This window comes from Mixophyes fleayi, chromosome 7 (genome assembly GCF_038048845.1).
Source record: "Mixophyes fleayi isolate aMixFle1 chromosome 7, aMixFle1.hap1, whole genome shotgun sequence".
In the NCBI taxonomy this organism is placed as follows: Eukaryota; Metazoa; Chordata; class Amphibia; order Anura; family Limnodynastidae; genus Mixophyes; species Mixophyes fleayi.
Genome location: NC_134408.1, coordinates 137,930,050 through 137,942,230, shown reverse-complemented (window position 1 = coordinate 137,942,230; position 12,181 = coordinate 137,930,050). Strand labels below are relative to the sequence as shown.

Genomic DNA, 12,181 nt, shown 5'->3' with positions numbered 1-12,181 from the left:
CAGTACATAGAGCTGTATACTATGATTACATATGGGACCCTCTGCCCCCAGTAATACATCGCAGTCTTGCTCTGCTCTGACTCTCTATCTCCCTTACACTACGCTCTCGCCCCTCCTCCCTACAGGCGATTCCACGCCCATATTCCTGCGTCACCAACACGCCCCTTCTATAAGCCCGCCCCCCTCTATAAGCCCGCCTTCTGAAGCTTTTCCTCCCATACCAGGACGCCTACCTCACTGTGATTGGCTCCGGACCCCGTCAGTCACGTCCAGAGCCGAGCCGCCCCGCCCTCCCTCCCTGTAGTCGCGGAGGAGGAGGAGGCGAGAAAACAAAAACAATCGTCCGGAGCCGCCATCTTGGTCCGGGCTCCGTGCGGCTGAATGGACAGCGATGAGAGGACTATGCGACAGGAGGCGCCCTGTAGGCCGGACACACAGTGTGGACACTGAGCGACCTCCCCGGGGCCAGTGACTGGGAGGACAGCGGGCCGGGAGCTGGGGGAGGTAGTGAGACCCGATCTCCCCCCCCTCATCGTGTGCGCTTCATCCCTCGGCTCTTCCTTCTCTCCCCGCCACCCCCGGGACATGGGGGCCCCTCTCTTCCGCCTGCTGCTGCTTCTCACCCTCCCCTCCGGCTGGTGACCCGGCTCACGTGCTGGAGATTATCATCGTTATTATTATTATTATTCTACCGTGTGGATCTATCCCCGGCCCGGGAGCCATGGGAGCTGCCACTAAGCTGGCCTTTGCTGTTTTCCTCATCTCCTGCTCGTCAGGTAAGTGCTGCACATACTACATACATGTGTCATGCAGTGCACATGCCTGTGTCAGGGGTCTCAGACCAGCCCATATGTTCCTATACTTGGAAGTTTATTTTGGGTGTACTTTGGGTCCACACACTGGTTATGTACAGTATTAGGAGTCCTGCATTGGGTATATTTGGGGTGCACTCATTGGTGTGTTATGGGGTCTACTTTAGGTTTGGGGTGCAGACATTGCTGTAGTGTATCTGGACCACATCATGTAGATGCATCCAATAGACAATTTATCTGGTGCATATATTGGCTATATCTATATAGGACATTTTATATTGTATGTTCAAGTGGGGGTAAGGGCTCTACAATGGGTATATTTGGGGTACACTCATTGCTGTGTTATGAGGTCTACATTGGGTTTAGGGTGCATGTTCTATCTGGACCACATCCCATGTAGTGACTGATAGATGCATCCAATAATCCACTTATCTGGTGCATTTATTGACTATATCTATCCTACTTGCATCTATGTGTTATGGGCTCTATGATGGATACATGTGGTTCCTATAGGGATCCTGCATTGTGTATGTTAAGGACATTTATATTGTATGTTCAGGTGGGGTTAAGGGCTCTACATTGGGTATGTTTTGGTTTCATACATTACTGATATGTATATATGAGCATGGTTATTAGATATGGCAGCTGTAATTCCAATGGTGTGCACCAGGTGAGCTTGCATTCTCCATGCTGGTTGGGAGGGAGCAAGGAATGGGGATCCTGCCAGGCTGGAATGAGCACTTTGGAGCACGGAGCATTAACTCTCTGATCGCTGGTCATGTGGCTGATGGTGGAGCATTTCAGGACAGTTCTCCATGTGCAGCCACACTGCCTTTATTGGTCGTCTCCTTGTCTTATGATGTGGCCATTTTTTTTTTCTTCTTTTGCTGAGGTTGACATGCAAGTAATGTGCATCAGCACAAGTAATGCATAAATGCCTGGAATGCCCAAATAGTAGACATTAAAAACAGCTGTAAGTTTAACGTTTGATAAAGCATCTCGCTCTAAGTGGTTTAAGCAGGTGGCTGGCTATAGGCAAACATGTAGCACAAATCCTCTCGGTGACAGATATGTTGCTGCAGTTGCATTTCTCACGTAATGGAAGGTGACATTCTCCAAAAGGCGTGTGCGAGTCCCCCCTCCCCTCCAGTGTTGTCCTAATGTTATCTCCTCTGCGGAATTGCAATTTTCCCTAAAATGTCATGCTTTAAACATTTACATTCAGATGATGGTACGCTGGTCACCTACCAGGGTGTGATCACTATTAACGAGTCTTTACATTTATTCTAAAGTGGCATTCATTCAGGTGGCAATATTCTTTCAAATGGATTTATATGTTAACATGCACAGTGGCTGCTTTTTACATTGATGCTGTGATCCTGGATTCTGACTATTATTTCCCTGTCCAGTTGGGGTCTTATAGCAGACATCTGATTCCCACACTAGGTATACAGTTTAGCCGCTCACACCTTAAATGACTTTTATTTGCTGTTGGATGATGAAATGCATGTATTTGGTTTGTGTGATTGTAGTGTAGGCCTGTGTTGGAGCTTTTTGGAAAACTATGTGGTTGCAGAACTAAAAGACTATGGGATTTGCTAACAGAAGCAATCAGAATGTCTGATTGTCTTTCCCTTCCAGCTAGTGGAACGTGTTCTGCTTCATTGGTGTGGTGTGACTGTGCCAGGGCTATTCAGCACCGTTTTCACTCCTTATTTACCCCACGGTTAGTTAGGTTGGGTATTATTCGCTAAATGCAGACATTCAGCTATGCTTATGAAGCTTTCAGGTCTTCCAGAGCTCTGCTGAATAGATCAGTTTCCTTGTGGTTAATAAATAGGGGGAGTTAAGTTTGTTGTCTATAGTGGTATTGATTCAGTGTGGCAATATTGTGCTGTGAAAGTGCAGGTTCTGCAGGCGGGTGAACCAGATGGAAGCTATAAGCTTTGTTTAAATTGAAAAGATAAACCTGATCAATTTACTTTTTTTTTTTTTTTTTTTTTTAAAGCTCTGCTGCTTGAAGTGCATAACTGTTTAATCGGGGTGAAGTGAGGCTTGTGTTCACTAGTGTAAAGGGAAAGGGAAAAATCCCACCTGAAATTATGGGAATCTTGCAAGTTCCTTCCTGCTGCAAATGATCACTTGTCACGTGAGGTTTTATTGCATAATGTGGTGTTATAGAAAGTTGGACTTCCAGTATTTTCATGTTTTACTTAAGCATTGCTGTAGTCTACCACACGTGACACTGAGGTTTTACATTTTCCCTGTAAGTATGCATTGTGCATTCTCCACTTCCTGAAACCAAGGTTGTATTAGTAATTTTATTTTATTAATGTGTAAATATTGTTTTATTTGTATGCTGCTGTTTTAATAGCAGTGAACTTCCTTGAAGACGGCAATCCCTGTGTATTTTGGTCCTATTTGTGGATACCCCTGTATTTTTGAGATGCATAACATACATTGTGATCCTTTTAGCTATCCGACATGTGATTGGATAAAAGACCAAATACATCACAATTAAGTGACGAGTTTATGGTTCTAGTTTGAAAACTGGACCATTTATAATGTTTAGGGCAATAGTGGCACCATGATATTTTTAGGAGCCTCACAAGTGGCCCATGGTACCACAAGAGCCACATTACAATAGGCGCATGAGATGGAGAAGCGTTGGATCATAATGACCCTGTTACAACTTCCTAGGTTTTGTGTGGTCAAAGAGAATGAAATGTTCATGATGGCCAACCAATAGGTAAGCCCGTAGTGGAGTAGGTGAGAGAACCTCTCCATCTAATCATGGACTATTCTGCTGTATAAGATGTGCGCATACTGTGAGATTTGCCCTTAGGAAGGGGACCATAAAGGAGAGACCACTTCTGGAGTAGGTGGCTGCGCATGACCACTTGCCCCTTACGGACCATTATTGTTGTAGAACACTTTGTTGACTCGCCAATGTGCCCTTTGTTGATGGTGCAAACCCTACAAAATACTTTTTGGAAAGCTGCATTGCAGCATAGTCATGCATATTTATTACCAGGCTCTCTTTATACTCTTGTTTAAATGCCATCAGTCTTTGAATCGGAATCAATATTTCCTACGGCGGAAAACAGCCAGTTATTCTACCTCTCGTAGCAGAGTACATAGATGCAGGAAATGTCCACTTGAAGTCTTCTGTTATTTCTCATAGATTATTGCATTTCTTTTATTCTGTCCTTGCGTGTCGGAGCTCAATTTTCCTTTAACTCGTACATGTGCTTGTTCACACAAACGTTTTATATTTATACATGTGATACACAACGGACATCACGGATAACACTCCTGCAACAAGCCTTTAATGATCAGTTCAATGTCTTTGCATTATTTTTCAGCATTGTGAAAAGTATCAAATATTTTTTTCTGGTGAAAGTAACATTTCTAACATCTTCAATTTGTGTTTTATATTCATCTCCAGGCTGGGCAAAGTGATCAGTTAAAGAGTTCTAGCATGCCCATCTGTTATGGGGGCAGGTCATGTCTCAGCAATGCAGCATGTGCATCAACCGTTTTAAGGGGAGCCCATCGGCTCCACATAAAAGCACTCTAGTGTCAACGTGATGTCACGTAAAGATCTATCCTGTAGACTGTCGTCGTAGCATAAAACAATCTTGACTTGTATCCTTTCCTCTCCCAAAAAGCTAGAATAGCTGGCTCCAGCCATAATTCTAATCCCTTCATTTGAATATTTGAGCCACTGGCATTGGGCAAAAGGATAGGAAGGTCATCAATTAAAATGGAAAACTAAATAACTGATATGATAGTTTGTGTCTTGCATCACTTGAAAAAAAGAAAAATCACAATATTCAGAGTCCTTTGGCCAGTTATTGATACATCTTTGACATATATCTTATGAATTTCTCTCCAATCACAAGGCACAATCTGCTTTTGTGGCTTTTGATAGGTCCTGCCGCTCATTTAGTGGAATTTCAGCATAGTAAAAGCTGTGAAACCCTTGGGTTATTTCCTCAATCTATAGCAATCATCAAAAGTTGCATCCTAGAACTCGAAGATATTGGAAAGAACTATTGGTACCCATCTAGAACAAAACACTGGAATGGCATGCCAGAGCATGTCTGTAAAGCCGGCTGTGACATTAATGGGTCGTGTATGTGTATTTTACACCACTCTACCCAGAACACTTGTTACCTAGGAGACGACACACCTGTCTCACTGAAGCTCGTGCCTTTGCATATTCTCAGAGTGAATTGTCCTGTGATCAGCATTCTAATTGGGGAAAACATCACTCCTTATTAATGATTTTAAATAATCATTTTGGCAGAGCTACAAGAATATTGCACAGCTTTGAGGTCTTACTTGGTGATGCCTTCTGGGATTCTTTCCACATGTATGAAGTTCTTGTTTCCTTATCATCATTCTTTTACCTTTTTGTCCTTTTTCCTGGGGGAATAGAGCCTCCAGAGGAAAACTACAGTGATGGCAGCTTCAGCTCAGAAACGTAGGACATTTATTACAGCAATAAAAGAGATTTGTGAGTACAAATGTTGTCCTCAAAGCAATCTTTGTCTATCTAAAAAGAACCGTCTTTAGTGCTCTTACATAAAAACGGTTCATAATTTAAATTTTTATTTTACTGGTATAGTTGTCTCAGTATCTGTGTTTTTCTTTCTTACAAAAATATCTATTAAAAAAAAAAAAAAATGCGTATAAATGTCATATACAGGCAGTTCCATGACCAACATATTGTAGTGTCAGTGAGCATTAATGTGCCAAGAAGTACTTTGCGATACGTCATAGTAAGTGTTACCGGTAAATGAGCAATTTAGTAGGTTGATGCAATAATTAATATGAATGTTTTACAGGACAGCGGGTTGCTGTGGTTTTATTTTCTGGTAGAATGTCTGCTCGTAGAGCCTGCTTGATCAGTTTGGGGAGCTTGTGCAAGTAATATTAAATTTCATGATGTATAGACAGGTATCAAGCAATTTGATGGTTTGAATGTGTATTGTTATAACTGGTGCAGTAATCCAAGAAGCGCACACATTTTGCCCACCCTAACATTGGTTTAAAAGGCGCCAGTTCTGTTCATTGTGAGTGGTGGAAAATGTATGCACCAGGCGATTGGCTGCTTCAGTGACCTCGTACCTAGGACTTTGATCAGTGGGATTTCGTATTGAACATGATTCTATATCAGTCGATGAGTGTTCCTTCTGTGGTCTGGTTGGATCATCAGTCCCCCAACATCTCCCTTGTGCATATCCACTACAGAAAGGAAGAAGGTTTATTGTTGAACTGTCTGCATATAATAGTTATTCATATAGTTAGGACCAACATATATTTGAGATGTATAGTGTATTTTGTCTGTGTATTCATGGGTATATTTCCACAATATTAATGACTTGTTGTAGAAAGTTACTTCCAGATGAGTCAAGTGGATGGCGGTTAGATTGGGCTCATAAGTTTATTTTATGCTGAGCATTGGTTGCCCTCTAATACTGAATAAAGTGTGGTTTCATTTATTTTTTTTCTTCTGTATCTACAAATCTGTGACCAAGAAGTAACCACATTTAAATTTCTGGTTTCTGTAGTAGTGTGACTGAAAGTTACTTGCTTTTTGTTTTTCTCCGTTCCTCATTTGCAACCGCTTCCGGTGTTTTGAGCGTCGTTCCTGTTCTGCAGCAATCATTGATTTATGGTCTGTTCTGGTTGCACTGAAAATTGAATGTTAAAATAGTGTTTGTCTTAAATAATGTGGATTTGATGCTTGTTGAGAGAGCTTTAATATTTGCTGTGAGAAGTGTAGTAGTTCAATCTAGAGGTGCCCTTTTGTGCAGCAAATTGATTGGCCTTTTAGGTGGTTATTAGAATGAACATCCACTTCATATTCATCCAGTCTTCCTGTTACTCTACGCTCTTATCAGCAAGTATACGTACTTCAGATCACTATTCTCCACCCTGTCAACAAAGCCTGTTTGCTACTGTCAACCTGCTTCTCTGCCCTCCCATACCACCCACCACCCTCTTCCCTCACCTTGCACGATTTCACTTTAAAGGTAAAGTTGACACCATCTGTCATTAAATCTCCTCACCAGTTCCAGCCTCCTTGCCACCTTTAGCTGTTTCCATCCTGTAACACAGTCCAAGGTCCTCAATCTCCTCTCCCTCAACCTGCCCCCTTGATCCCGTTCCCACCTCTCTCTCCATCTACTGCCCCGTGTCTCTGCTTCCAAGGCCCTCAAACAGCTTGTCTACAACTGCCTGACCCACTTTCTCTCCACTCACTCTATTCTCAGCCCTCTGCAGTATGGCTTCCACTCTCTTTACACAACTATAACTGTTGCTCGCTGATTTTGAAACGAACGTTCACCCTCTCCTCCTTGACAGCGTTCACTCCCTTGCCCTTAATAGTTCTGTCCTCTCCTGGTTCACCACTATTCTGATAATGCCTTCTGAAGCCTGCTTCCCTCTTCATACTCTATCTGTTGGGGTTCCTCTAGGCTCTGTTCTCGTCCCTATACTTTTCTCCCTTTACACCTCTTAGCTTGGTGATCTCATACACTCCTTCAAACACAACTACCACATTTATACTGATGGACCCAAATGTACCTTTCCAACCATGACCTTTCTCCTTATCTTATATCCTGTATGAAAAATGCTGCTTCTGCAGCAGCGGGTAGTTTATCCCAGGACCGTGGCAGATATTGGGGGGTCAGATATAGATGTCTGTGGGCAACACACTGCAGGCAGGAGAAAGGTGCAGGTTAAGGTGTTGCCCTCACCCCAACTTTTCCTTTTAGCATAATATTTTATTAAATATTATGACCCTGACACTGAAATAGAATTTTGCATGCATGCGTCTCAGTTTTGATTAGACACAGGAAGAGAAGCTTGTTTTTTCACCGAGAGCAATGAGTTTTGGAAGTTGTTCAAATAACTGAAGAGCTGTCACCTGTGGCTGACAATGATAGAAACAGGCTTTACTGTACTATATTGTGTGTGTGTTTATATATGAGGAAAATATCAAACGTGCCTTCAGCTGTTTGTGAAATGGCAGCTCTTTCTGCAGGTGAATGTTAACTATTTTACACTGACTTAAAATCTAGATCTTGTTGAATGCCACAATATGAAAAGCAGTACACCTCACTTGGGGTGTAACACAATAAATCGAGAAAAAAAACAACCCACAGTTTATGTAGTCTCTAAAATTGGCAATTTCCTGCAGTTATCTAGCTTGTACGTTCCTGTACACGGCTAGTTCACACAAGCGCTGGGGAAATGGGTAACGCTTAAAAACAACTGCCTGATTTATACGCATTTTCTATGCGTTTTTTGTGTGTTGCGTTTTTACCAACCCTATCTATTCTACCGACGTATGAGAAATGGCTTATGCCACATTCCAGGTTTTTAAAAACATTAACTTGTTAAGAGCACAATGGTGGGAACATGCACATAGGAAACCATTCATCCTAATTTTAATGTGTTTTTCAGGTGTTGGTTTCTGAAATAATGCATGACCAGCGGATAGGTGAGAATGAGCTTTTATACCTTGGGTGATGTTATCAGCTCAGAGCTATATACACATCAAACACTGAGCTGTTAATATACACCCGATCAATACGGAGCTGAGAATACGTTCGTTTTACACCCATTATCGTTTTGTAGTTCAATGTTTTTCAGTCTTGACCTACTTTAACCTTTTAACAGTGTTGTAAAACATGTAATAAACACTTTGATAAATGTAATCATTGTTGATGTACATATTATGAAAGCTTTAGAAGTTATATTAATGTGACTTTGAAGAACTTGGCAACAAGTCAATTGCAATTTCTGAGAATGGAAGTCTCTCATATGACAGAACTTACAGCATGGCATACAAATATATATCGGTTTCTATTGTGTATTAGAAGAAAAACTCGCCCACTACTGTGTTGCTCTTGTTTGTTTTTTAAGGTCTGCAAACCTCAATGACTTCTAACAACCTCCATAATTTACAATTGTCCTTTTCTATTTAGCTTGTAGTACCTGAAGGTTTGTACACTTACAACTTTTTTAAATCCCTTTCTAGTTCTGGTAGGATAAATAACTGAATGTTTTTGAGGGGTTCACAATACACCTTACCAACGCCCCATCTTTAGCTGAGCAATTGGTATGTTGCCCAGTTTTCCTGTATTAGAGGAAATGAACCACCATCAAGTTAATGATTCTCGCTGAAAAACCTATTGATCCACGTGCTCCTTGTATGTTACAATGTATTGGTCATTTGCAAGAGGTGGAGTCTGTTATTTTGTGTTGTGAACCAATTTCCAGCTTCTAAATCACCAGGAACCGGTAACCTCGCCGTCTCTAGTTTCCGGTGAGTAACAGGCTGTGTTCTTGGGCACATTGGTTTATTTCATGAAGTAGCTGCATATGTTGTCGGTAGATAATGTGCACATTATGTAGTGACTATTACAGATTGTGAACAGGTATGGGGAAGAAGAGAATGCTGAGCTATTGGGGGAAGCCTTTTCTTTGTCTTCTGTGTACACCACTTCCAATGACCCATCAGCACCTAAAATTACTAATAACCAAATGAAGGAAGCCTGCATTCTTCTTTCCAACAAGTGTACATATGTTGCAGAAGATCTTTTATTATATGTGATTGTTACAATGCCATGATAGTTTGTATGCAACCGCATTAGTACCAATTGCAATCGGTTGTCTTCTGTTACCTTACAGTGGTGGCTTAGAGAGGGAACCTTACCTTATTTTAGGTGTTTATTTCCTCATGTAGTCCCACCTCCAATACTATAATTTCTGATTAGTTCCTTAAAACGTGGTCTTGCATATTGCCATTTGTAAATGTAATGTTCCTTGTACCTGACCCCAACACGTTTAACACTTCCTCTAGATGGTAGTCCCGGGTACACCAGTGTTGCTGGACCCACACTGTCAATGGTTTGGCCTTATTGTCCATCATTATGCATTTTGGTTTCACTGCTGTGATCGACTCATTGTTCCACACCAAGAGCGTTTTTTCAGCATTATTAGGATTATAGCACTCACATGTTCCAGACAGCTGTACAATTGGGCAGTCCATGTTTCTGCCTTTATAATTTTTCCTGAAAGATGAAGATTTTCCTTTTATATAACCGTTGAATAAGAAATTAGGTTTCAGAAATGTAAAGCTTTCTCGTGGTAAAGCACCTCCACATGTGAAAGTGTCACCATAACAGCACCTTTCTTGTAGTTTGCTCTTCTGTCAGTGATGGAGGGTTGATGTTTGGGGAGCAGAATATGCTGCATATATTTGAGGTCTCTGTTTACGTTTGAAACCCTGTTTAATTTGAGTACACTGCTGGTGTACGACACTGCATGTATTGCTCCTATTTCTGATCCTTGCTACAGAACAGTGAGACTTAGACAGTGACATAATGGTATCCTGGTTTAATATAGACTCACGCGTTACTAGAGAAACACAGGAATGGTGTACACATTATTTACAGTGTTTCTGTAGCTTTCCCACTTTCCCATAGAAACAGATCAGATTCTAGCGATAATATTTCTAGTACAGTAAATGTCTGGTCGCACTGGGTTACAATACCTTTTGTGTTTTGTTGCCTGTGCGCTCACCTTTTTATAAATGTCCCCCAATGTCTCTGCTCTTAACTTCCTACTTGTAGTGAATAGTTAACTTTTCCGTAGTGTAGAAGTATCCCTGGTATGTATATCTACAGTGTGATTACAGATAATTCCGTGGCGTGTTCAAGGAGTACCTGTGGTGTGTTGGGAGGCTTACTCTTGCTGTGTCAATATCAGACCTGGCAGTAGTTATGTAGTGACTTGTACAAATGTTTTCTGAGCCATGTTGTACTTTTGATCTGTTCATTAAAGGTGCAGTTCCACAGGTTTTTAAACAGCAAGTTTTGCACCTCTACAATATGAAGCGGAGTCATCTTTTCCAGGAGGTCTTTCTATAAGCCAGTGTCCCCATTCATTGCAAAATCACTATGAAGGGTTTCCTGAGCCAGTGAGGAAGCTCCTTGGGGGTCATGTGATTCAGAGGAAGGGAGGGGCAGCTCTTTATGCTGTGAATGTACTACATATGTCATGTGACTGTGGTTGCCATGATAATCAGTGAAACTTTGCAAAGCGTAAATTATTAAAAGCAGTTTGGACTCCAAACCCTAAGGAAACACAATGTGCTTTGTAATAACCAGGGTAATATATGTTTAAAAATAAGAGTGCTTGGTGAGAGAAGTGGATTGCAGCTTTAATTTATACTTCAAAGTCTTATGTCAAAGATGATATAACAGGCTAGTCATTGGTTTTCTAGATAGATAACTTGATAAGTCTGCTCCCTATCATGCTGTCATTCCGTGCCTAATGTCTGTGGTCCTTGTATATAAAAGAGACCAACTTTACACAAATACTTTTATTATCCTTGTACAGTTATATATCAATGCATCATCATCATCATCATCATCACCATTTATTTATATAGCGCCACAGATTCCGCAGCGCTGTACAGAGAACTCATTCACATCTGTCCCTGCCTCATTGGAGCTTACAGTCTAAATTCCCTAATGCAGTATATATATTTTTTTTGTTAGACACAATTATAGACCGCCATGACCACAGTTACATAATGCACTTCCTTCTCCTCTGATAACTTAGTCTGTTAGTGTGGGTTTCCCAAAATATTTAAATTTTGCCAACTTTTAGCCATTTGAATCAGTAATTGTTACAGGTGCGCGTTATGCTGGGTGAACACTGCATGCAGAAGCCGTCTCTGTTTGTCACTATAACTACTGTATTATATACTGTGGGAATACTCTTCCCCTCTATGACTGAGCAATCTGATGAGATTGTGTTTACTGTATATTGTTCAGCAAAGGCTTCCTTCCTCCACTATGTCTACTGCATGTGTCCTGGCTCCTACATGTCTGCTATCCGAGTGCTTTCATTGATCAGCCATAGATTCTATACATATTCCGAGCCTGCAAAAGTGTTTAGGTAAAGGTGGGATATATATATATAGATAGATGTGTGTATATATATATGGCCTGAGCGTGTTTAATGTAATCTGCACATGTTGTTTTATATACTTCACATGCTCCCTCTAGTAGAAGTCAGTCTAGACTCCTTGTCTGCATTCTCTTGCTGCTTTGATCCCGACTCCCAGCTTGTAATATTGCAGATTTGCGTGCTGTTTTAGTGTAACTTTATGCTGTGCTTTGTCTTTCTCACCACAGCAGGGTATTTCAGATTTTCTTTTTTTCTATACGGAGACAAGATTAGAAGTGTAAAGCAGTCTCGCCAAAGAGAAATCGAGTTTGATCAGCAAATCTACAGATCTACGGAAAAATTTGAGTGCAGATGTGTATATAGATGAATAG

General features: G+C 41.2%; 1 protein-coding gene across 2 annotated transcripts in view; it reads left to right on the top strand.

Moving 5' to 3' along the window:
* Positions 1–300: 300 nt before the first annotated feature.
* Positions 301–12,181, top strand: part of ACVR2A (activin A receptor type 2A) — a 31,331-nt gene continuing 19,450 nt past the window's right edge. Inside the window, exon 1 of one of the 2 annotated variants that reach the window (XM_075180927.1) lies at positions 301–776. In XM_075180927.1, coding sequence (XP_075037028.1) covers positions 722–776 — 55 coding nt within the window. In that variant the 5' untranslated portion in view covers positions 301–721. The remainder of the gene's footprint in view (positions 777–12,181) is intronic. The other variant, XM_075180928.1, reaches the window with a different exon arrangement.